Source organism: Gekko japonicus, unplaced genomic scaffold, assembly GCF_001447785.1.
Source record: "Gekko japonicus isolate JY-2015 unplaced genomic scaffold, Gekko_japonicus_V1.1 scaffold1037, whole genome shotgun sequence".
In the NCBI taxonomy this organism is placed as follows: domain Eukaryota; kingdom Metazoa; phylum Chordata; class Lepidosauria; order Squamata; family Gekkonidae; genus Gekko; species Gekko japonicus.
Genome location: NW_015171534.1, coordinates 356,799 through 383,405, shown reverse-complemented (window position 1 = coordinate 383,405; position 26,607 = coordinate 356,799). Strand labels below are relative to the sequence as shown.

General features: G+C 43.3%; 1 protein-coding gene across 1 annotated transcript in view; it reads right to left on the bottom strand.

The window, feature by feature from the left end:
• Positions 1-26,607, bottom strand: part of CLASP1 (cytoplasmic linker associated protein 1) — a 334,150-nt gene that overhangs the window by 99,768 nt on the left and 207,775 nt on the right. Inside the window, exons 23-28 of the mRNA XM_015419605.1 lie at positions 12,287-12,390; positions 7,522-7,545; positions 5,549-5,793; positions 3,127-3,190; positions 1,002-1,004; positions 637-800 (exon numbers count right to left, since the gene is read on the bottom strand). Of these exons, the coding sequence (XP_015275091.1) occupies positions 637-800; positions 1,002-1,004; positions 3,127-3,190; positions 5,549-5,793; positions 7,522-7,545; positions 12,287-12,390 (604 nt within the window). The remainder of the gene's footprint in view (positions 1-636; positions 801-1,001; positions 1,005-3,126; positions 3,191-5,548; positions 5,794-7,521; positions 7,546-12,286; positions 12,391-26,607) is intronic.

Genomic DNA, 26,607 nt, shown 5'->3' with positions numbered 1-26,607 from the left:
ATAACTCATTAGCATATGCCACACCCCCTGACATCACCGGAAGTGTGTCATAAGGCCACACCCCCTGACATAACCAGAAGTGTGTCATAAGGCCACACCCCCTGACATCATCTGAAGTGTGTCATAAGGCCACACACCCCGCCCCCAACGGTCCCGGCCAATGGTGCCGGCCTTGCAGCTCCACTGCCGAGCCCCATGAGGGGCCCGGTGGTGGACCTGCAAGGCCGGCGGGAGTGCAAGGAAGCCCCGCGAAGGCCCTCCCTGGCCCCAGGCAGGCAGGGGTGGGGAGAGGCAGGGAGGAAGCAACTTACCCTCCCTCTTCTCCTGCCTCCTCCTGGCTGAATGAGGGCCGGAAGCGGGGCAGCCGGAAGCAGGGGGCGGGGCTTCGTCATGTGCCCCGCCCCCATACCTCCCCGGGGGAACTGCGATCCTCCGCATTCCCCCCCGAAATGACCTCTGCTTGAGAGTGATAGCAGGTTGGCGGGCCGCACAGAAAGAGCTCAGGGCTGCACGCAGCCCACGGTACGCAGGTTGGGGACCCCTGGTCTAGAAGAATGGTTCAGGCTTCCTAAAATATTAACTGAAAGTAAACAGGAAGGTTTACAAGCTATGCATTGCTGTTCATGGACAGACTACCTTGTTACATCCAGAGCTTTCTGCACTTTGGCCTGTACTGATCCCAGCAAGTCCGCTCCCATCTTCTTCAGTAACTGTGTCAGGAGGACAAAAAGCCAGTCTTGCAAATCATCCTTGTGAATAATGATGAAGTCTACCAGGGTTTCAAGAAACATGCTGAAAACCTATAGGCCATACAGAAATCAAAAGGGGGGGGGAAACATGGTTTAAAAATAACGCACACATGATCAAAAGAAAAAGTTTGTGAAATCTGCTTAAAGAAGGACGCTCTTGGAGCTCATGTTAGCACCGTAAATTTCCAGGATATGCCATATTAAATAGATAAAAGAGGTGAGGTTTAGGAGGAGGAAGGAGAATACACTTACTCTCTGTTGTGAATTCCACCGCAAAGCAGGCCATGCAACAAAACAAACCTTTCATTAGTACATAAACACAAATAATTGAAGGTACTGCTCTATGGCATTACCCCTCCCCCCAAAAACCCCACAGATAACGTAAACATTCATGGAAAGTTTGACAACTTTTGAGAAAGAATATTTAACCATAGTTCTGAAGGTTCTTTAAGAAACAAAATAAAACTCTTGCCTATCTCTGCACTCATGCAAGCAACATCTTTCAAAACACCATATCATTACGTATTAAGATATCTTTTCCACCTTAGATCGTTTCCTGTTTGCATAATTCTCATTTAAAGAACTTCCCTATTTTGCGCTGACTACAAGCTGTATTTAAGAATTACTAAAATATCTTGGCCTTGTTTGCACTAGTTATTGATTGATTGATTAAATTTATAAGCCGTTCACTAAGAAAATCTAGGAAAAGTTCACCCAAAGCAAAACCTATTTCAAAACATAAGTCATCACAGCGTTAAGAGAACTGAAGTTTCAATAATCTGATATATATAATTGCCCTAACACACTGGCAGTTTCCAGCTCTCCCATTGGCTGGGCTGTGGACTCTGTCAGCTATTGGTCCATCAACTGCCAATCAAGAGTACTTGCGTGCCACTGGCTGGGGGCTGGGTCTGCTCCTCTTCCCCGCTCACTGCCATCTCAGCCACTGTTCCCTGTCAGAATAAACTGGCAAAGACCTGTCAGAATAAACTGACAAAGACCTTTCTCCTGCTTGGCTCCTATGGGACTAACTTTTCCCTCAGTGGCTGTTGCTAGGCAACCAAGCTTGGTTCTGTCAATAAAAAGGCAAAGCTAGGAGGCCCTTTCCAGGACTTTGTGGGGACCTCATTGGGACCAGTCCTGACTAGGGTTGCCAGCTCCAGATTGAGAAATTTCTGGAGATTTTGTGGTGGAGTCTACGGAAGCCAGGGTTTGGGGAAGCGAGAGACCTCAGCTGAATAGAACGCCACAGAGTCCACCCCCCAAAGCAGTTATTTTCTCCTGGGGAACCATTGCTGCCATTCTCCAGGTGCGGGCTGCAGATCACTCAGAATTACAACTGCTCTCTAGATGGCAGAGCTCAGTTTCCCTGGAGAAAATGGCTGCTTTGCAGGGTGGACTGTGTGTCATTATACCCTGCTGAGGTTGCTTCCCTTCTGCTTGGGTCTCCACTAAAGAGAAAGACTACTTTTCCTAGGTAGAGACTGCAGGTGGTGGTGGGGAGATGGAAAACTGAAGTCAAGAGGGGCAGATAAAGGTAGGTTGATGGTTTGCTGGGAAGGAGATAGGGTTGCCACCTCCAAGTTGAGAAATTCCTGGAGGTTTGAGGGGTAGAGGAGGGGTGGGACCTCAGACAGGTACAATGCCATAGACCCCCCCCCCAAAAAACCCCCGCCATTTCCTCCTGGGGAACTATTAGAATTACAACTGCTTTTCAGATGGCAGAGCTCAGTTTCCCTGGAGAAAACGGATGCTTTGAAGGGTGGTGTCATTATACCTTGATGAGGTCGCTTCCCTCCTGCTTGGGTCTCCACTGCGATGAAATACTGTACTTTTCCTAGGTAGAGGCTCCAAGTAATGGGAGGGATGATGGAAAGCTGAATTCAGAAGGGCAGATAAAGGTAGGTTGATGGTTGGATGGGAAGGAGACAGGGTTGCCAACTCTAGGTTGGGAAATTCCTGGAAATTTGAGGGGTGGAGCCTGGAGAGGCTGGGGTTTGAGGAGGGGTGCCCTCAAACAGGTACAATGGCATAGACTCCACCCTCCAAACCAGCCATTTCCTCCTGGTGAACCACTGCTGCCAATCTCCAGGGGAGGGCTGGAGATCACTCAGAATTACAACTGCTCTTCAGATGGCAGAGATCAGTTCCCCTGGAGAAAATGGTAAGCTCTGTGTCATTATATCCTGCTGAGGTCACCACAGCAAATTGCCCAAGGCTAGGGCACCTGCCCAGAGCTTCTTTCTAGAGGTTGTTGTATTTATTCCCACAACGGGCCTTATTCCTAGTAGTATAATAATATAGTACTAATCAAATTCACAAGAACATACAACTGTTCAAAAAACAGTGTATCTTAAAGATATGTTTACGATTTTACCTTGCTGTGAGGGTCTGCAAACATACGTGTGAAGATTTCACATAGCCTCTTCAACTCAACCCGGCTGAAATGCACAAACACACAAAAGACATTGCTTAAGAATGAACATAGGATATCTGGAAAATATGACAAGGAAATCTGTTGTGACTTATAGTGCCAAAGACAATTCTTAGAATATGATATTTCTCTCTACTACCACAACAGTGAGCACAAAACATATTGCAGTGGCATTCAGGTACATTATCACAAATGTTTAGGCAGGTTACCTATCTGAACTTGCCTCTATTTAGATATTGCTTTACTACGTTTTCCTCAAAAAACCCCAAAAGGCAAAGCAAGAAGAATGCCAAGTCAGGCAGGAACATGTGCATGTATTGCTGAGGGGGGACTCTGAGATATGATTTGACATAAGCAACCATATTTTGGCTATAGAGTTCATTAGGATGTCTGGAAAAGAGTTTGAGCAGAGTTTATCAGTTTACCTTCTTCCAGTTACTGAAACCTGAAACTGTAAATTCAACCTTCTTTTCTCTGTAAATCACTAACTCAAGGTTTCTAACTACCCATATACACATATCTTCTCGTGTGGCTCCCATTAGATATTATAAGATATCTCGTGTGTCAAGCTAGGTCCTGGGTAGGTGGTCCCGACATCAAATCGATGTCGGTGTGCTGGGGCCATTGAATCAGAGGCTCTGACAGGCAACACCTCCAGGCTTCCCCCCTCAGCGCAGACAAAATCAAGTAAGGGGATGCCCCATCATTCAGGCTGATGTGCGGCTGAAGCCTTTGAAAAGAGCCAGTGAATCTGAGGTTGTCTCTTAGCATACCTCACCACTGGAGGGGGACTGTGCCTTTATTCAGGCTGGCGTGAAGCCAAAGCCTTTGAAAAGAGCCAGTGAGTCCAAGGCTCTGTCATAACACATCATCTCAGGATTGTGCCTTTATTCAGTCTGGTGCATAGCCAAAGTTGTTGAAAAGAGCTCCTCTGAGTCTCTGTCTCAGCACACCTCACCACTAGAGGAGGACTGTGCATTCATTCAGGCTGCCACAAAGCTGAAGCCTTTGAAAAGAACAGGTAAACCCAAGGCTCTGTCTCACCACACCTCCACACTGAGGGGGGATTGTGCCTTTATTCAGGCTGGCGCGTAGCCACAGTCACTGAAAAGAGCTCTGTTGTGTGAATCCATAGGCAGTTACAGCACAGAGAATGACCATTGACAGTTGGTCCAATCCTGAGGAGACTCGTTTTGAGCCATAATGACACAGTAGAAACCCAGAAACATTTCTTCTTTAAATGTCATTTATTCTTAATTAGAATGAGTATCGATGACAAAAACTTATGAGAGAAATAAATGTTCTCAGCCTCAAACAGCAGTGGAGATCCTCTCTCCGTGGTGGCAAAAAGAGAACTGAGGGAGTAGCACCCTCCTATTAATCATGTGATCGTTTTGGCAGCCAGAGGGAGGAGGGGCAATCCTACTGTATTAGAAAGTTTGGAAATCTTTTCCGTGCCTGGCCTGCGCATGCACAGTCCCCCATGTGGGACTGCACAGAAGCCATGAAGATGAACTTATTTTATACTGAAGGCCTCTATAAGCCATTGAAATTCCTTAAACAATATCTAAGCATCTCACTGGAATAAATAATATACTGAAGGCCTCTTTGTGCTACCTACAACTCCCTGTGCTATATTCTTTGCTATTATTACACAATTAACATGACTCCATGAACCAAAAGTAAACGTAAAGGTTCCCTTGCTCGAAAGCCAGTCGAGTCCGACTCTAGGGTTGCGGTGCTCATCTCCGCTTCAAAGCCGAAGAGCCAGCGCTGTCCGAAGACATTTCTGTGGTCATGTGGCCAGCATGACTAAACACCAAGGCGCACGGAACGCTGTTACCTTCCCACCGAAGTGGTACCTATTTATCTACTTGCAATTTCTTGCTTTCGAACTGCTAGGTTGGCAGGAGCTGGAACTAGAGACGGGAGCCCACTCTGTCATGCGGCACACTTGGGTCTCGAACTGCTGAACTACCGACCTTCCACAGCCTGCAGTTCAGTGTCTTAACCACTTGAGCCACCGCAGCTCTTCCCCATGAACCAAACCAAACTGCAAAAATGTGGTTCATGTGCATCCCTACTTCTCAGAAATACAAGTCTGAGGAGTCCCATTGGCCAACATTAGAATCCTGTAGAATCCCACTTCCCCCCCCAGCCCAATCTTAACACACAATAGATCAATTGGATTATAAATTGGTTTATGTAATTCAAAGAATAGCTAGCAAAATAAACCAGATGGATCAGGCAAAACAGTTAAATCACAGTCTATAAATTAAAACTCACCAGCTGATCACCTTTAAGACTACAGACCTACACTAGCTTTCCCAATCTTGGATTGTCTTGACTTTATTAAAACAATCACCTCAATGTCCTCTGGCTCTTCAGTAAGTTCTGTAGACCTATTAGCCCCTCTTTCCTTTCAGACCAGTTGGAACTAGCACAGTGGTTCAAGACCTCGGCCACATCCTCCGTCTGTCGCAGGTAGTGTGGGATGCCTCCATTTCTGGACCCATAGGAACGTTCTGAGCAAGCACTTGATGCATCACTGTTTGCATCATCATCAGAATACATCCCATACGGCTCATATCTTCGTCTCACCGGCTTTTTCTGGGGAAGGAAAAGAAACCCTGAACTTAATACATTTTACATTGTTTCACTGAAGCCAAAACTACGTATCGATCAAGCAGCACATTGGGCACTTTTTTAGTAATTACAACACAAAAGTTTCACACTTAAGGTAGATCAGGACCCTCGCTGAATACCAAGCAGGCCAGATAAATGAACAGCTATGTCATGCAAAGTCTTACGAAACAGCACACTGCTTTGACTGCAAATGGCTATTTCTTTACTGTAGAGTAAATGAGACAATTCCATTACATAATTTGTTACGTTAAAATGAACGCTTAGGCTGTGTTCCCTCTAAGCTGAGTCAGTGTGAGCTAGCTCTCAGTTTTTTTAAACCTCCGGCTCACACATTTTTGTCTTAGCTCAGGAAGGATGGCTCCAGAGCAAGCTTGAATGCCAGTAGCTCACAAAGTAGAATTCTTGCTCACAAGAAGCCATCGCTTAGAGGGAGCATTGCTCTTAAGTGATTCCATCATATATCAATAAAGGTAATGCAGGTGTGGAATGGAGAAAGATGAGCATGCCCTGGCGGAGGCATGGCTGAAATTATTGCCAAGCTCAGACCAGTGTTCCCTCTAAGCTGTGGGGTCTCGTGAGCAAAAACTCAACTTTGTGAGCTACTGGCATTAAAGTTGTGAGTGAGTGATGTGGCTGCTGCATACATGCGTTTGCTCTGGAGCTCTCCTTCCTGAGCTAAGACAAAAATCTGTGAGCCGGAGGCTAAAAATCTGTGAGCTAGCTCACACTAACTCAGCTTAGAGGGAACACTGGCTCAGACCCCAATCACAGCAGGCAGCTCTAGTTCAGGGAACCCTGTTGAGTCAATATGCAAAGGAGTTCCTAATATGCAAAGGAGTTCCTGCTACAAAAAGAGCCCCGTTTAAAAGTAATGCTCTAGTCCTCATCCCAGAGAAGAAAGACTAGGAAATGGGTGGTCAGAGCTCACCTAGCCTAATTGGTGATGAGAACATAGGGCTTTAATGCCTAGAACAACACTGTAGCCGTTTTGTCCCTATAATATAGCCCCTATAATGTAGAGTAGAAGTTGTGAATTTATCCAAATAAAGCCATGTTGGTGATAAAGAGGTTTCTGAATTTGTTATTTTCCCCTTTTCTAAATATTCTTCTTCAGATCAAAGCAATAATCCAACCCCATTCGGGATTTACAATAGGACTCAAAGCAGTAGTCAAAATAGAAGGATGTTTTCCTGGGACGCAGGGCTTACAATTTAAAGCAGGAAACACTGTAAACATTTACAATAGCCCCGATGGATGCCCACAAGCAGCATATTGGAGACCCCCTGATATATATTATGGGCCTATAATATATAATATTGTAATAGCCATCAAATGTTTATTTTATTTTGTTTTCCATTCTTCATTCCCTTCTGCCTTCTCATACTTGCCCCACAATCTCAATAGTTTGAAAACCTACATTTTAAAAAGTGTAAAGACACATATGCTCAAACCCATTGCAGAATTTGGGTGTTCTTGGTTCAGTACCTCAACTTTTAAAAAGCACAGAGAACATCCACCATTATTCATCTTAAGTGAACACTGCAAAATTAATTTATGCAGAATGACAGAATTCCACATATGAACTCTGATAGTTTTAGAACAGGGCAAGCAAAAAAAAACCCTTGGAAAGTACAAAAACAAAAAAGAAAAGAAAAAAGAATGAAGAAAAAAAAGTCAAGTTAGCACTGGTACCTTGCTCCTGGAGTCTCCTAACAGCTGTATGCAGGAAAATATTGACGGGTGGGAGAAAGCATAGAGAATTATGTCAGAAGCTTATGCAGGGATTGTTCTTGCAACAAAAAAGTACAAGCAAATGTGCCTTAGCAAATAAAAAATAAAATTCAGCCACTTTTATATCAAGCAACACAAAATTAAAATGGCAGCGCATGACATCAAACTAATTACTATTCTAGGGTTGCCAAGTAGAAAAATCTCCTTACCGGGGGAGTCCCGGTCTGCGGCTAGACGACCATCCGAGGGAAAACCATAGTTTTCCCTCGGATGACCGTGGCCCCGCCCCCAGTGTGCCTGGCGTCATAACGTCACTTCCTGGTGAGGCACACGCCGGGGTGGGGTTCCCCCCGGGGCCTGATCCACCGGCGATGGGGAACGGGCCTCTGGGGTGGGGGTTTCCCCGCCCCCCGGGGGGACTTGGCAAGCCTATACTCTTCTGCTCCTGCTGCAAGCTAAGTCGTTTTTGGGAGAGCTCTTGCACAGATAATGTATGTTCAGCATTCTGTCTTCACTAACAGTTGTCTCCCCACCTTGTGGCAAGTGACATTTCTGTAACATTTAGGAGAAATAACTGAAGTGCTACCTCTAAGCTTCTGTCTGTCCTCAGGGTGGCATTCAAAGACAGGCCTGCAGATATCACATCCTAGACTATGTTAGGACACTTTATGGACTCATATAACTAAATTCAAAGTAACCAATACATTTCTTTTTCATTGAAGCCTGTCAAATACACAACTGCTTCCAAGATTTCAGCCCCTCTTTTACAACCAACTAGCTCACTTTTCCCTCCTCCACATCTCTAATCTCTTCATCTCAAAGTTTCCCATATTTCCCCATGACCAGCAGATCAACAAGGCTTTTGGGGGGATGGAGAGCTTTACATTCGGTTCAGGTTTGTTGTTCGTGTCCTTAGTTGGCTTCTTCAAATGAGGTTCAGAGATCTTCTTTTACAGGTACAGAAATAAGCACATTTTAGGAGAGAGAATTTGACTTGCAGAGTTTGTGCTGAGGCCTTGATTGGTGGGGATAAAGCATTTTTGAACAACGTTTCTACTTCAGACATTTGGTGTGAAAGAATGCTCCTTCTGTGATCAAGGCTGCTGGATCGCATATTTTCAGCAAGAAAGGGGAACAGGCAGGAACTGGCTTCAAAAATAACAGGGGTGTCTAAAGCCAAGAGCAAAAGGGAACTACGAGCAGAGAGGATCATGCTGAATAACTGAGGTTTTAGGAGGTTTTAAATGTATACCTTAAGATAAGAGTTAGTGTAATAGCTAGGGATGGTCGCAAACCAAACCACTGTTTGTGGTTTGTGAACCAAAGCTTGTTACGGGTCTACCATCATACATTTTAAAGCAGTTCATGGCAATTCATGGATAGAGCAGAAAGCAGGGGTTTAAAGGGACTCTGAGTCCCTTTAAACTCCTGCTTTCTGTTCCCTGTGAAAGCTGCAAAAACAGCTGAGCGGCGGGGAGGTGCTCCCTGCCACTCAACTGTTTCAGGCTGTCTTGTGCAGTCCCCTTAAACTTGGTGGGAAATGGATGGAAAAGTGAACTCAAGTCTGATACTTGGAACTTTGGCCAACTGAGCAAATTCTCCATTCCATCGCTAGAATGGAGATCCGAGGAAACATTTTACTACAACCTACAGATTTGCCAGAGCACAGGGCAATCGCTTAGCTGTTTTTATTGCTCCTTCCATCCCTGTCGACTGCAGAAACCAGAAGAAATATGAGAATCCAACCTCACGGTGTGGAGGAGCTGAGGGAAGGTGGGCAAGGAGCACGAGTGCACAGTAAGCACTGAGACACCAGTTATGCACAAGGGACTCTATTCTCTTTCAACTTTCTGTTCAGGCCCACTATTTGACGCTGACTAGCTGAGGCACAGGGGCACAGCACACGGCACTCTCATCACTAAATAAGGCTTTGGAGAATCACTACAGAGTCAGCTGGATCTGCACATCCACGACACAGTGCTCTGTGAGGACATCATCAGAAGAGACCCTACATACCTACAGTACAGAAATGCTCTGTGGATGTCAAGTATCTCCTGAAGAAGATGTTGGCACTGTCAGCAGCTGCTCCCATTGCTGCCTTACCACTGCTGCTGGTTAGCCATGTGTCGAGCCCACAATGTCATCATCAGAAGAGACCCTACATACCTACAGTACAGAAATGCTCTGTGGATGTCAAGAATCTCCTGAAGAAGACGTTGGCACTGTCAGCAGCTGCTCCCCATTGCTGCCTTACCACTGCTGCCGGTTAGCCATGTGTCGAGCCCACAATGTCCCCAAAGCGAGGAGGGAACATGCAAGCCAACAGGAGTTGGGAGCTGCCACTCAGATCCAAGAAAGAGAGAAAAGGCAGGGAAGTGAGGTGGCTGGCGCTACTGGTCCCAGCCTCGCCCACATACCAAGGTGGATGAGTAAGGGAACAGCTGACAGTGCTGGGGAGCAGGTGTCACAACCAGTAGCTGGAGAGGAAAACCTGCCACCATTTACGTGGGCAAGTGAATGTGGAAGCAGTGGCTGACACACACTCACGACGGAGAAGAGAGAGGACAGCTGAAAATTATGCAGTACCCAGTTGGATAACCAACATACAACAAGTACTGTGCACAGATGATTATAACATATCATAATTTTATATCTTTTGGAAAATATTTTTACAGTAATTTCTACATATATATAATTAATCATCTTAATCACAATTCACAATATAAGAGATATCAAAAATATCAGATATCATCTCCAAGAATCTCAAAAGCTATTGTACAACCTTATAATTAATCATAGTCATCCTCTGTTAAATGAAAGTTTCAAAAGGGAGGATTCCTTAAAGTCTCTTTATAACATGTGCTCTGTCTTGATATCTGATATTTCTGATATCTCTTATATTGTGAATTGTGATTAAGATGATTAATTATATATGCAGAAATTATTGAAAAAATATTTTTCAAAAGATATAAAATTATTTATGATATGTTATAATCATCTGTGCACGGTACTTGTTGTATGTACCCAGTTGGATGGCAGCAGGGAAGTCCTATCCAAGAGGAAGGATGCACAAAGGTGGCTCAAGGTATTTTAATTGCTATTGATCCTCTCACCACCATAGTAGTTTGGATCACCAGGGTTTCCTACAGTGTATTCCAGTTTTTGAGGTCATAATGTTTTGGATCTTCAAAGATATGAATGAAAGACTCTTCCATAGTGCAGAGAACAGAAAGACAACAGCTTTGGGGGATATAAATAAATGGTGACAGAAGGTGTGAAACGGGTTATTTCTTCCTGTGTAATAGGTGTCCGTGTTAGGTAAAAAGTGCTGAAAAGAGAAGCCTGAGTCACTGATACATGCATTGTCAACACATGTTCGTAATGCCCAAATTTGCTCAAAAGCTGCTATGTTGGTTCATCAACAGGAATTTAAACTCTAAAAGCAATATGGCAAAAACAATCCTCAAGGGTCTTTGATGTCACCCTGATTCTCAGAACTGCCATCACCTAGGTCAGTGATGGCGAAGCTTTTAGAGACCGAGTGCCCAAATTGTGACCCAGAACCCATTTACTTATCGCAAAGTGCCAACACGGCAATTTAACCTGAATACTGAGGTTTTACTTTAGAAAAACCAACTCATACACTAACTTAAGAGGATCCAAACAAAGTAAGGAAAGCAACCCCAAATGCTTTCACTTACTTAAAATTATTTGGCAGAGAATTCCACACTTTAATGATGGTCTGGGCCTGGCTGGGGCGATGGCACGCGTGCCCACAGAGAGGGCTCTGAGTGCAACCTCTGGCACCCGTGCCATAGGTTCGCCACCACTGACCTAGGTTATAGTTACACAATCCTTTGTTGGGCAATTACTAATCCTTTCCTGTTTCCTGTCAATACAGCAATCTTTGGGGAATAGCTAGCAAATATATAAACTAACATGTGTATTTTCTTGCCTTCAGACTGAACAAAAATTCAGTATAGTTTTGCTAACTTTTAGAGCAGCACCTACCACATGTGAATTAAATCAGGAATATTTAGAATCTAGCAGGAATCCTTACACCTCTAAAGCTACAAGGATCTTCTCCTTCACCACTTTTCCTGGGACAAGAACAGGGCAATTACTCTAGACAGGCGTTTCCACAGGAAAAAGGGAACTCTTCAAAGAGGGAAGTATAATGCACGAAGCAAAGCACATCTGATTTGAGACCCACAAGCAAGACACCATCAAGGAAAGCCATGACAGACACAGGGATCATGAATCTAAAACCCTCAGGAAAACATATTAGAGCCTCCTGAGAAAAACAGCTACATGGTACCTAATGTTAAACACAACAGATAGTTTGCAGACTTTAGCTGCACTTTACATGGAATTAGTTAAGCCAAAATTGAGGAGACTGACTTCTGCATAAAAGAGGTCAGGTTAAAACTGTTTAGTTTTTTAACATCTTGCATACATTTCAGACTACAAGCTCCCAACTCCTTCAAGCAATCTTCTCAACACCAATGGCGGTTATCACAGCAACTCTGTCCGCTGGACAGAGCATAGTGTAGTATTCACAGAGCATTAGTGTAGTATTCACATATATCCCCCCAAAAACCATTTAGACAGGGTCATACACCAGCACATTACAAGAACAGTTATAAATCAAGAAGAAAGGACATACATACAGGAGGCAACTCTAAGTGACTTCTTGGTGTTGGAAGCAGTGTGTTTTCCATCTTACCAGTGCATCAGCGACGGCAGCCTCGAGATCGGTGCTTGTGCTGAGGACTCGCATTGCACTCACAGAGGCAGGCAACCTGCCTGGCTGTCCAAGGCCAAACCGGTCTGCACAAAAGACAACAACGAAAGGGCATTATTAAGCAAATTCACAGACTCTTGTAATAGTAATTAGGCTCCTGACCAGGAATTCACCAAAGACTAGCCACTGCTTTAACTATTATTAGGCACTATTGTGCATTGGTTACTTTTGAGATAGTACAACTACAACAGAAAGTAATTAAACAAAACTTGCTATAAGCTTGCATCCCAGAAAGTGTTGGGCCATCGGTCACGGTTACACATTTCTACTGAAAGAAGTGTGAAGGAGAAGACTTTTGATCTATTTCAAGGTGTCTTTTTACGGAACTGCCAATGGGATTGCACACCGATCCTTTAGAGAAGGAAGTATGAGCACTATTAACAAAATCTCCTTGATGTCCAGATATCGCTAACATTTTATTAATTCTTTAGTGTTTTCCAGGTCCTACAATCTTTACTTTCATGAAGAGTCTTCGATTGAGTCTAACACAAGTAGTTCCTCCATTATTCTGTCATTTCATACGTACAGCTTGCCAACTGACTTGCAAAGAATCAGGTCCTACATTCTAAGATAGAGGGCCCCAGTATGATGCCTGTAGGCACTATGGCACCTACTGACATGGTTCTGGTCCAAGACCATAACTTGGCTGTGACCAGTGTTCCCCCTAAGCTGCTCTAGGGGGTGCTGGTGCACAAAACTTTAGTTCCTGCTCAAACATTGTAGCTTCCAGTTCACAAGCACTTTCCCACCATTGGAAACAATGGAGGATGAGGTCACCTTCTTCTGGGACCCATAGAATTGGACCCCCTGGTTCAATCTTTTTGAAACTTGGGGAGTTTTTTTGAGGAGAGACACCAGCAGCTATGCTGCAAATTTGGTGCCACTACCTCGAAAAACACCCCCCCCATAACCCCAGATTAATTCTCCATTATAGCCTATGGGGCTCATTTACTATGATGATCACCATAGGCTATAATGGAGCCAGAAAAAATATTTTTGCACACCCCTATTATGCTTTTCAGTATGATTTGTAAGATGCCTTGAGTCACAGGAAAAGTGGGATGTTTGAATAAATAAGTAGTTTGGGCAGGTTGAGAACATTTAAGCAACTTTCTGTTTGTTAAGTTAGGCATGGTTCTGACAGTAATTGCTCCACTTCTGTTATACTTGACCTGTAAATTTGTCACATTTAACTAAAAAAAACCCCACCCAGAGTAGACTGCAAGACCCCCCCCCCCCAGTGCTGGTATGTTTTGTAAGGCGCAGGGTGACGGTCCAAGGCCAGGTCTACCAACATATTGGACTGGGATAGGTAGACCTGTTCTCTGGAGGGCCAGGTCTACCAATATAGTGGAAAGATGAGGGTAGACCTATTCTTCGGAGACCAGGTCTACCAATATAGTGGAAAGGGCAGGTAGACCTGTTCTCCAGAGGCCTGGCCTACCCCTATAGAGGACAACATCTTCTGCAATGAAATTTGATTTGATTCTGTTTTCCATTATAATGTTTAAATTATACTTAAAATATAGTCTAAATATAGTTTAAAAGAATTCGCTCTGAGATTTTTACAAGGTTGTGGAAATAATCTTCTAAAAACTAATTTGGAGGCTTTCCTCTGCTGTGGTGCTCACTTTGTCTGGCATTGGCCCTTCCATACATGCAAGACCAATGTGCTTCAAGGACCTCAGATGCATGCGGAAGTGCTACTGGCAGAGGAAGGGAGCGCCACAGCGGAGGAAAGCCACCACAGCCGCCAGAGAGAATTGAGGGGGGTAATGTCAGAAGATCTAAAACATGGACTATCATCTTAGTGTCCACTCCTGACATGCATCACAGAGCTGCACTGAGCCAGTTAAATGGGCCTGGATCGGCACTGCAGAATAGATGGGGAGATCGGCACTGCACAATAGATGGAATGTGGTAAGACTCATTTTCGCAAGTTTAACTGCGTGACGCACGACCACGCAGCAGGTGAACGTTTTGAATATTAATACGGCAATCTGCATTAAAATATTTCATGACAAAATAAGCAAAACAAAATTTAAGCACCTTCATGTTTTCAAATGCTATGGTAAAGGTATTTGCTGGAATGTACATTGAGGAAAACATTTATTGAACAACTGACACGAGACAGAAATAGAACAGGAAGGATTATTTGTGAGCTACTGAAGAGAATTAAGAGATTGGATTTATACCCTGCCCTTCACTCGGGAGTCTCAGAGCGGCTTACAAACCCCTTTCCCTTCCCCTCCCCACAACAGACACCCTGTGAGGTAGGTGGGGCTGAGAGAGCTCTGACAGAAACTGCTCTTTTTCAAGAACAGCTCTTATCAGAACTACGGCTTGCCCAAGGTCATCCAGCAGCTGCAGGTGGAGGAGTGGGGAATCAAACCCGGTTCTCCCAGATTAGAGTCCGCGCACTTAACTACTATACCAAACTGGCTCTCAAGATTTGTAGTTTTTACTCAGACAAGACTTATCAAGACCTGTAGTTTTTTACTCAGACAAAAGTTCATATATCAGTGTATATGTTCATTCTGCATGAGGGAAAACTAAATCAGATAAACTATGAGAAAAGAGAAGGAGAGCCACTGTTAACATTAGGAGGATCAAAATGCTTATTTTTAAGCAGACCGTGCTGCCTAAAGTAGTTTCCACTTTTGAAAATGTATTAGCAGATCAGACATTTTAAACTTACAACAAGCACATTTTCTAAAATAAAAATACATTACATGCAAAAATAAACATGTTAAACAAAGAGCTACTTCCAAAATAACTGGCGCATGGTATTTTACAGATTGAAAAAAAAAAGCATGTTATTAACTATTCCCTTTTTTAATGCGCTTAGTTGCAGAAGCAGCACAAACACTTGTTTTAAAGTTTTGTTCCAAGTAGTTGATTCTCTGGTGAGAAGATAACAATGTACTGAATGTGACAACTCAAGTGTCTGATACATAGATTTCACTGTGATATGGAATTTTGCTTCTCCAATACATCTTGCAAAATTCCACTAAGCAATTTGTGAAGGCAATTATGGCCTGAAACAGCCAACGCTAAGCATTTTTATGTAACATTGATTTCAATGGGAGAAATGCTACCATGGACAAAAAAGGGATTTGGAAAAGGCTGAGCTTCAGCTGATTCATGCCTTTGATTATGGAAATATTTCTATTACTGGTGGTAAATCCACAGCTGAAATCACCATGTCCAATATTGTTGCGCTGAAGGGGAACATTGGGACGATGAATTTTCCTCGTGAGTATGGCGATTATCAAGATGCATTGCCATACTTTCAGACAAAACTGGACCCAGAATGGCCCACATGAAGCTGGAAGGACCAGTTTCATGCCATGTGAAATCAGCAGATGCAACAGCCCCCCCCCCAAAAAAAAATCAAGGAGGAATATGCCGCTGAAACTTATTCTAAAAGGCACATAAATCAACATTGTCACCTTGCTCACAAAGGAATCACCATTTTCATTTTAAATGGCAGAACCTTTTTTCCTGGAGTGCCCATACAAAATACTTTTTTGGGGGACAAATGCTGATGAACGTGAATAAGTATCCCAAGCATGGTAGTATGCCACTAGAGAACTAGCCTCAAAGCCAAAAGGTATGGGCCTGTGAAAGAAGAAACAAAATCGTTGCAAAATGCTCAGTTTTCCAAGGAACCAGAACTGGTAATCCTGGCTACTGCTTTTAAGCAAGTTAAGACTGCATTAGAAAAGGGACAATAGTTTTTAAAAAGATGAGGATGATCAGAATGGCAAAGTAAATCAAGTTGCAAGTCTTTGACGTACCCAACAAAAAAACACCTACATTAAATCACACCAAGGATAGTCTATGGCCCAGGCTAGCCTGAACTCATCAGATCTTGGAAGCTAAGCAAGGTCAGCCCTGGTTAGGACGTGGATGGGAGACCACCGAGGAAGTCCAGGGTTGCTACGCAGAGGCAGGCCATGGCAAACCAGCTCCGCTCATCTCCTGCCTTGAAAACCTTACAAGGTCGCCAAACGTTGGCTGTGAGCTGATGGCACTTGGTGAACCTCCCCACCAAGGAGAGTCTGGCACGCATCTGTACCCCTTACGTTTAGTGTAAGCGCAGCGTAACACAACTGCTGGTTTGAATTTGGTATTTTTTCAGTATCTGCATCTCAAGAAAACTGTACTGTTTTGAGTAAGCGAAAGATGTTGGGACAGGAATGGAACTCTCTGACAAATCCCAGAAGAGTCCTAGTGCTACCGGTACTACAATGACACAGAAGCAAGCCAATGCCAGCTGTGCTTTAGCTCCCCCACAAGACACTGAATGCAAATCTGTATTAGTAAAACTATTTAAAAGCAAAATTAGTATCGTTTCAGGCTCCTCACTGATTATTCTACTATACAGACCGGAAAGAGTTAGTACTTTGCTTCTTGACTCAAGTTACACCCTTCTAAGCCCAATGACTTCAATGAACTTTGAAAGGTATAACTCTGCCTAAAGATAAAGGTTCCCCTGCTTGAAAGCAATGTTCCCTCTAAGCTGTAGAGTCTTGTGAGCAAAAATTCTATTTTGTGAGCTGCTGGGCATTAAAGCTGTGAGTGAGTGATTCGGCTACTGCATAACTTAGTTTGCTCTGGAGCCCTCCTTCCTAAGCGAAGACAAAAATGTGAGCCGGAGGCTAAAAAACTGTGAGCTGGCTCGCACTCACTCAGCTTACAGGGAACACTGCTTGAAAGCCAGTCGAATCCGACTCTAGGGTTGCGTGCTCATCTCCGTTTCCAAACCGAAGAGCCAGCGCTGTCTGAAGACGTTTCCGTGGTCATGTGGCCGGCATGACTAAACACCAAGGCGCACGTAACGCTGTTACCTTCCCACCGAAGTGGTACCTATTTATCTACTTGCAATTTCTTGCTTTCGAACGGCTAGGTTGGCAGGAGCTGGAACTAGAGATGGGAGCTCACTCCGTCATGCGGCAATTCGGGTCTCGAACTGCTGAACTACCGACCTTCCACAGCCTGCAGTTCAGCGCCTTAACCACTTGAGCCACCGCAGCTCCTTAACTCTGCTTAGGACTGCACAAATAATCTATGTATTTCTAAGACAACCTACTTCACACTATGAGACCATTTCACTGAAAAGTCATGGCTGTGCATTCAAAGAAAATATCCTCCAGTGCCCTGAGCCTGCCTTGGTGGGGAGGGTAAATTGGATAAATAAATAAATATTCATGTTCTTCTGATAAAAAGCAGTGACACATGAAGGATCCGTATTATAAAACATACCTGGGACAAATGGTTTTATGGCACAAATCACTGTTCACTGAGGCCTGGTTTAAATGTGGTGCTTGGGCATACCCATGGGCAGGTTCTACACAGCTAGCATCAAGTGTGTGAACATGAGGTTTGGTGCAGTCTGTGTGTGCTATACACCAGAAGCCTATGATGCAGGGGGATATTTCTGGGTATTTTAAAACCAGTTAAGTTCCTGTGATATTTTCAACAGGGCCTAAGAAGGTGTTTCCACCCTCTCCTGTTGTAGTTGTGATGGTGAAGACTACTCTTAAAAAAAGCATGCATCACAGAGAAGCGACAGAAAAATTTCCCCATGATTTGCCAACTGGGTAACTAGGTAGCATGTGTGTGGTGGTGGCGGTGTGTGTTGGAATTTACTAGCCAACAAATTGGCTGGCAGGCTTCTAAGAGACATACGGGCCCACTGTCACAAATCGATGGAACTTACCCACGAGATGGAGCTATTTATTATTTAGATTCTAAAATCTGGCAAGCACTAGACATCCTGTAAGATGGAGGGGGTCCTTCAGTGAAAACATCACTAAGTTTTAAAAGTTTTTAAAATAATGTATACTTTCTTCTCTCTCTTACTGAGAGCTTCTTTGCAAAATGGGGGGGGGGAAGCAAACCATCCTATAGCGTAGGGGTTTTTCTACCCCTACATAGTAGCAAGCCACGTTCACCTTTGCTCTCTCTTGAACTATTACAGAGATGGGGAAATTGTGGAACCAAATCGGGAACATATGTTTTGAGAACTGTATGAACAAATACCTGTTCCTGCTTTTAACATCCACAATGATGGTAAAAACACACATTTTTAAATTTAGTAATATTTTAACACAAAAATCCACTCTTCCCGATGACTACATCAGTTGTCTGTTTTTTATTTTACAAGATCTTATAAAATAAAATTAGTTCACTTTCTAGAGCTGGCAGACAATATTTATCCATTCCAGTTCCAAGGTTAGGGTAGCACCCCCCCCCCGGTTTGGCAGGGGTCCCCCGCTTTTGGGGGGCTTCTACCCGCCGGCGGCCAGCTGGCCGTCGGGGAGCCCCGCCCCCAAGCCCCAACACCCGCCGCCACGCCTCTCCCTCCTCTCTTGAGAGAGAGGAGGGAGAGGGGTGGCTGCGGGCCAGCCAAACGCCCAATCTCCACTCAAAGATCGGGCGCGGAGGTCAGGCGCACGGGAAAACACCTCTTTAAGTGCAGGGAGCCAGCACCGCTGGAAGATTGGGCGGGCGGGCGGGGGGGACATCCCCAACGTGACGTCATCATGTCAGGGATCCCACGCCCCCTCCAGGAACGCCCCCCAAAGTTCCCCGCTGGGAGTGAAGATAGGACTTGGCAACCCTATCCAAGGTAGACTTCCCAATGACTAATACTTGTAAACTAATTTCTAGTTTTCCAAAGAGCAACACAATCTCAAACAAATCACGATACTTGTCTTGGTTAAGAAACTAGTGTAAATTCTTAAGACCCAGTTGAAACATGAATAGCTTGCCTCTTCATAAATGTTGTATTGTGGGCAGTTCCAAATTTGTTGACGTTCCCTTATTGTATGGTATAGTTATTTTAACATGATCTCTTAAGGAGTTTCACTTTTCACTTGTGCTGTTAGTTACTGGCTGTGGCTTTTTATGGCTTAACAGGTACCATACCAGGCCTTCCTTCCTTATGTTCTAATAAAGTTCTGTTCTGTTTTGGTACCAGGTAATGTTGTCAGCTCTGGGCTTGGAAATACCTGGAGATTTGGGGGGTGGAGTCTGGCGAAGGACCTCAGCAGGGTATAATGCCATAGAGTCCACCCTCCAAAGCAGCCATTTTATCCAGGAAAAGAGTCATCTGGAGATCCTCTAATAGGGGTCTGGTGGCCAACCTTCAGGTGGCCACCCAATTACTGGGTGCTGTGGTGATTACAATCAACAAGATGCTTGTAGTAGTTTGGATCCAGAACAGAGCTTTTTCACCTCCCTCCTCAAGCTACAGCCCACTGATCCCCATGAAATTCTGCTCCTGAGAGTCAAGGGACTGAGAGCATTTATGAAGCTTTGTTGCTCCTTGGAGATGGTAGATGCTTTGTTGTGTATAGATAAGGTAAGCAACAATGCAATTGTAAATAGAATATTAATTGTGTTGTTATGTATTTGGGGTGTTTTGGTAAACTAAGTTTTTATTAACCTTATTAGCTCCAGTATAGAAACTATTAAAAGGAAGATCGTGAAAAGTGTAACTCTGAAGAAGGAACGAAACATCAAGATTCCCTGGGATCTGTATCAGTTCAAGTCTGGCAAATCTCACCAAGCTCATTCTTGACTCATTATGGATGTTCTTCCATATTAGTCAACCCTAATGGGTTATTTTTCAACAGGAATTGAAGCTGTTGTTCACAGGACTGTATTATATTCAGAGGACTTTTTGTGTCTACAATTGTTGTAATTTTGTTTGAGTTGAAGAACTATATGGTAGTATTCCTGGACTGTTATCCATGGACTTGTGTTCTGTGATTGGATTGTTTGGATTCATTGGTTATATATATGAGATTAATATTAATACATCATGACTGCATAATATAAATCCATAAAAAAGACAAAAAGATTTGGTATTTAAATGGTTTATTGTAAAAATATTCACGTACAGCATTTAGCCTACGCTATATTATTACATTTGTGTTTGCTGTTTCCCTTTTGATTATACTATGCCGGTGACCAAAGCACCTTTGGATCTATCCTAGGAAATTATAAATCTATAGTCGTTTTCTGGGCTGATCATCAGTGTTCCCTCTAAGCTGAGTGTGAGCCAGCTCACAGTTTTTTAGCCTCTGGCTCACACATTGTTGTCTTAGCTCAGGAAGGATGGCAAACTAATGGGTGCAGTAGCCCAGTAGCTCAGTCACAACTCTAATGCTAGGAGCTCACAAAGTAGAATTTTTGCTCACAAGACTCCACAGCTTAGAGGGAGCATTGCTGATCATAATGTATGTTTGACTAACTGTATAGTTTCACTAGGTATTTAAGGTTTATATGGTCTCATGGCTCTAGTAAACTCTCACCAGGCAGTTATATATGAAAGAGCAACATTATTAGTTAGGGTTGCCAGGTAAGGCTGGCAGGAGAGGGGAGGGAAGAAGCATGATTGAACTCCGAAGCGAGTTCCAGATGGGCTGGTTGTTGCCTTTAAAGGGACCGCCTTCCTCTTAAATGCCTTCTTTCCATTGGAAATAATGGAGGAGGGGGCACCTTCTTTTGGAAGTCATAGAATTGGACCCTTGATCCTGTGCTGAAAATCTGGTGCTCGCTCCTGCCAAGCCCCGCATCGTGACAATTATACCCTATGGGAACCAGGCTCCAAAGAGTATACCGGAGCACCCAGCAGCTATCCCCCCCCCCTTTCTGATAGCCCTGAAGCGGGGTGAGGGACTCCAATCAGGGGATCCCACACCCCTTACTGGGGATTGGTAACCCTATTGGTAGTTCAGTGGGCCCTTGGAAAGTATTTTTAACTTCTTGCATAGAACATCCCTAAGCCCTATATATTGCCTTTTACAGACCCACTGATGTACTGGAATTTTATGTTGCACTTTTGGTAGATATTTATCTTTATAGAAACACTTCATTGCCCTATGGAATTCAATTGTCTGTTCAGAAGACTGATGTTAACGTTCCTCTTTATTGAGTACTACGACCTGGAATTTAAATTCTTCTTACCAGCTACTGAACTGTTATTAAATTAAGTATTTTGAAATTTCTAGTGAAATTGTTTTTAAAGATATTACTACAGTTAAATCTTCTTAAAGTATTCAACTCAGTAAAATTATTACTATATAAAAAGCTATTACATCGAATGTGACCATTTATAATAAAAGATTAAAATGAGAAACCAGACTTCAAGATGCACAGCTGGATGATAAATTTCATCACTGCTGATGCGGATCAATTTTGCTTGCACTAAGATACTGAAACCCTGTGCCTTTCTGCAGATGCCAGGAGGGTCCCCCATGAAATTACTCATGCAATGCACCTAAAAAGTAATATGTCAAAATGGCATCACAAATTCCTGGATTCCCATTTGAACATTGTTTCCTCCACTGGAATAAAATAAGCAAACAGAAAATGAAATGACAAAAGCATGTTTAACAACAACAACAAAAAGAAATCCTATGGTGGCTAAAAAAAAGCACATGCTAAGTGCTAAGCAACATTTGCAATGGCCAGTGTTATAATGACAATAAGAAGCAGATTCATGCAGTTAACACTTGTTCACCTGACTGCCCAACAGAATCAGCAGTGGAGAGAGCACTAGTGGACCTGGAATGACGTCGAGAGGCTGCAAGTAGAAGGAATGGCAACACCCACAGGATTAACACACAAGTACTCAAGACAAAAAAGAAAAAAAGCCACAGTCCAAAGGGGATGCACATGATTAATACCAACACCGGTGTTACATAGTGGAAGGAAATGGCATTGTGTATGAATGGACATCTAAATTGAGTGCAGTTCCCACAGTAGGACCAAATTCCTTGCTCATTCTCCACTCTTCCCCCACCCTCAGCTATGGGGTATGATGCATGAAAAACAAAAGCAATCACTTTGAAGACCTCCATGTTATGTGTGCTCCAGTTGCAACTGATAAGCATGAATCACCTGCCAGATCCACAGATCCAGGAGAACCATCAAGATAACATGACACAATCAACTCAGTAGAAACAGGATTTAGATGCGATCGATCCAAACCCCAAAGCAGAGTCACAATAAATAATTAGAAACTGTGCTTGCAAGGATAAAACCTCAGTTTTCCAATTTAGAGATGTCAACCTATAAAAGTAACATATATACTCCCAGGGGGAAGAAACTTGGTGCAGAAGAATAGGAGAAAATATAGGGAAAAACAGGTTTGTTGCATGCATTGTATCCATTAATAACACACACATATCTTTATTAGTCATCATCTCAGATAGAGAGGTCTTTTTCAGGTCCTGCTGGTGGGAATCCTTTAACTGCAGGTGATGGGAGACTAAACCTAAGACTTGCTGTATGCAAAACATGTGTCCCTCCCCTAGTCTGAATACAGTACAGTATCATATAGCCATACAGCCTGGGTAACATCCAAACGCAGCAACAATAAGAAACAGCACAACAGCGAAATTTCCTTGCTCCCATTTCTCCAATGACTTAAAATTATTTATATTAACATTGTTGAAAGTTATGATTCCATAAAAGGATGAGGCATGTTCTTAATTACACATCCAGCAGTTTCAGGAAATAACACCAAGCCAGTGCAATCTGTCCCAAGAGTACTTACCTTTAGACCAAGGACATCGAGAGCTCATATGGTGATTTTTTAAAAATTAATGCCCAAATAACGTTAGACAACTCACTGCTAAAGCGAGATGCTTCCCCAAAGTAATATGTTCATGCAAACCCTGCATCACTGAACGAGGAACCAGACATGACTGCACAAAGTGCCATTAATCATAGTTTTAGCCACAAAAGTTAGCTAATGTGCACTAAGCATGTATTTGTTCTCTGAAAACAACAGTTGCACCCAGTTTGTGTTCTGAAAATGATCTGAAAATTAGAACAATAAGTGAATGTAACGAACACCAAAGGACAAAAAGGTGTTAGTTCAAATGAGAAGCAGAAGAGAAATCCACCCGAACCGTTTATGTATTTTCCACATATTCTCCTGCTGTCCCTTAAAGAAAATAAGTCAAACACTGCTTCAGATTTAGTCGAACAAATTGCTACAGCAGCAGTATTTTATCAGTTTCAAAGTCAGTAGATTATGTTTATATACTTTTAAAAAATTAGATCAACAGCCTGAACTTATAATTAAGTTTCTATTTATATTCACATATTTTCCATACCTGAACACATCTGACATAGCTGGCAGAACATGCACAAATTATCTAACCAATGATTGTAACAAGCAGTACCAGGCAACTTTGCAAATTAAATTATAAAATAAAGCAACGGAAATCTAATGTCTGTTGTGTATTTTAACAATCACTTGTAAAATAAGACAACATACATTAAAAATTTTAAGATTGTCTACCAGTACACTTCTCTCACTCACACACACACTCCACCATGGTGTCCCCAAGTTTTTACAACATGCATCTTCACTTAGTTTATATGACTGGAAAAATAAACAGAGCAGTTTATACTTAGAGAACATCCGATTATCACATAGTATGTGAAAGGATTCTCTTTTTTTAACACTGCAAATTCATCAGGCAGAGTTTTTTCAGCCCTGACTTGGATTTCCCAGGCTAGCCTGATCTCATCAGATCTTGGAAGCTAAGCAGGGTCGGCCCTGGTTAGTATTTGGGTGGGAGACCACCAAGGAATATCAGGGTTGTTACACAGAGGCAGGCAATGGCAAATCACCTCTGAATATCTCTTGCCTTGAAACCCCTACTGGGTTGCCATAAGTCAGCCACAAAACATTTTTTGCTGAACAGTCGCTCTGCACTGCAGGTAAGACACTGCATGTTGGAATGTTCCCCTATACAAAAAGAAAATCTTATTTCAGATAAGATAACGAGCATGTTAAGAAGAGGAAGAGGAGGAGGAGGAGGAAAGAAGAAGAGGAGGAGGAGATTGGATTTATACCCTGCCCTTCACTACCCAAGGGAGTCTCAGAGCGGCTTACAAACTCCTTTCCCTTCCCCTCCCCACAACAGACACACCCTGTGAGGTAAGCGGGGCTGAGAAAGCTCTGACAGAAACTGCTCTTTTTCAAGGACAGCTCTTATCAGAACTATGGCTTGCCCAAGGTCACCCAGCAGGTGCAAGTGGAGGAGTGGAGAATCAAACCCGGTTTTCCCAGATTAGAGTCTGCGCACTTAACCACTACACCAAACTGGCTCTTGAAGAGAAGAGATTGGATTTATACCCCGCCCTTCACTGCCCAAAAGGAGTCTCAGAGTGGCTTACAAACTCCTTTCCCTTCCCCTCCCCACAACAGACACCCTGTGAGGTAGGTGAGGCTGAGAATGCAAGACTAGAACACTTTTCTCACAAATTCTGCTGCACATGTTGCATGACTCCAGTACAGTGGCAAGATCAGATGAAACCCTTGAGCTATTCTACAGCTAATATGTTCATAAAGACAGCAAACACAATTCAGATTTTGTTAGCGCTGCATGCCATGGGAAAAAGCATGTGTGCGCGCGCACAAATCTAGGTAAACTGAGGCAGGTAGAATTATTTGCATGTGAACACAACAAGTTAAAATTGTCATTTATAGCAAGAAAGTCAGTATAAACATGTTTAAATAAAAACATGTTTTGGGAATACCTTGGAATGTAAAAGCCTCCAAAACAGGGCCGCAGCCAGGATTTTTAAGGGGGGGCTTTTAAAAAGTCAGGGGGGCCTGAAATTCATGGCCTCCTCTCTCCACTTCTCCCTCAAAGCATTTAAAAGGCCCCTTTAAATGCTTTGGGGGAGAAGTGGGGGCCGTGCGGCTGGGAGCACAGGCGTGCACGAGGCCTCCCCTCTCCACTTCTCCCTCAAAGCATTTAAAGGGCCCCTTTGAGCCTGTAGGATTAGAAGCCTCCTGCCAGATTAACAGAGTCCGGAATTCTTTGCAAGAATCTCCACAGCCATTAGATGAGCCACCAGAAGATGACCGCTGGCCCACTTTATGCCCTCGCCTTGCAAAGACCTTGATCTGATTCAGAAGATCAATAAGCAAACAACCAAATAAATAAAATAACCCAGAGGCTTCTCAGCATCTTTGACCTAATTATTCATCCCCAACGCCCATTTTGAAAAACTAAATGGTCATAAATCTCTAGAATGTACCATATTTCCCACAAAGCATTATTCTATCAAATGTGAAAGTCAGTCCCTGCAGACTTCATACACAGCAAGATAAAAGCATCGTGTTCATAACAGCTCACTTCCTATACTCTGAAGTCCCAAGAACTACTGGGCACATACTGACTAAATATTAAACAGAGGGTTCTTTACATATCTTTGAGATACACTTTAAATAAAGCATCTATTGCAAATTATAACCGATACTGAGGTATGATCCTGCTGCTTCAGTTTAATAATGAATGCCATTCATCATACAATAAACTGGCATAATATTTTATATCCAGACTGGATGCTTACATTAAACCAATCCATGCCTTTGAAAGCTACAGGGTGCTCATACTGGAGGAAATTTTCCTTTAGAATCTTTCATGCAATTAATTAACCAATGACACACACACACAAAAAATCCATTAATACAAAGAGCCAAGAGTCTGCATTACTAATTTAAAATATTGGCTCTCTGGACTACAGTTGCCAAATTAAAACTTAAGAGACGGAGGGATGATGCTTTCCTGTGGAGTTAAAACAAAGCCATTGTGATTTATGAATTAAGGAATCGCCCTTTAAAATAGGGGGATGTGGCATCTCTAATAAGAGCCTGGAAAAGTGCTACCCTGGAATAACCACCATGATTACGATTGTGCACACAGACCCAAGGATACAATGCAGATTAGGCAAGGAGGTATGAGCACACTTCCTAAATTACACTCCAGGGAATTTACTGCACTGGATCCGAGAAGACCAAAGATCGCACTTTGTCGGCCCTTCACTGAAATGATGGGGGCCAGTTGATTTCAGAGTTTCTATATCTGTAAAAGCCAATGCTGCTTAAATGCGCTAGAGGAATCTAAAAATCGTCACAGACACTGTTTTAGATGAATGGACCTTCCTATTAAAGGAAAGCAGGATTGAAGCATGCAGAAGGGAATAGACAAGACATGAGGATTAGAAAAGAGGAGGAAGTGGGGGGGGGGAGTGAAAAGAGGAAAACAAGCTCATTCCGCCTAGCAATGTCTGGACTGGGTAACAAGAAAAGGGGAAAGGGAAGGGCCTGTAGAAGCTCCATCGCCTGCAGGTACTCACCAAGTGGAGGGAAGCCCCGAGCAGGGCTTGTATCTCGGCTGCTCTCACGGCTGGTATCG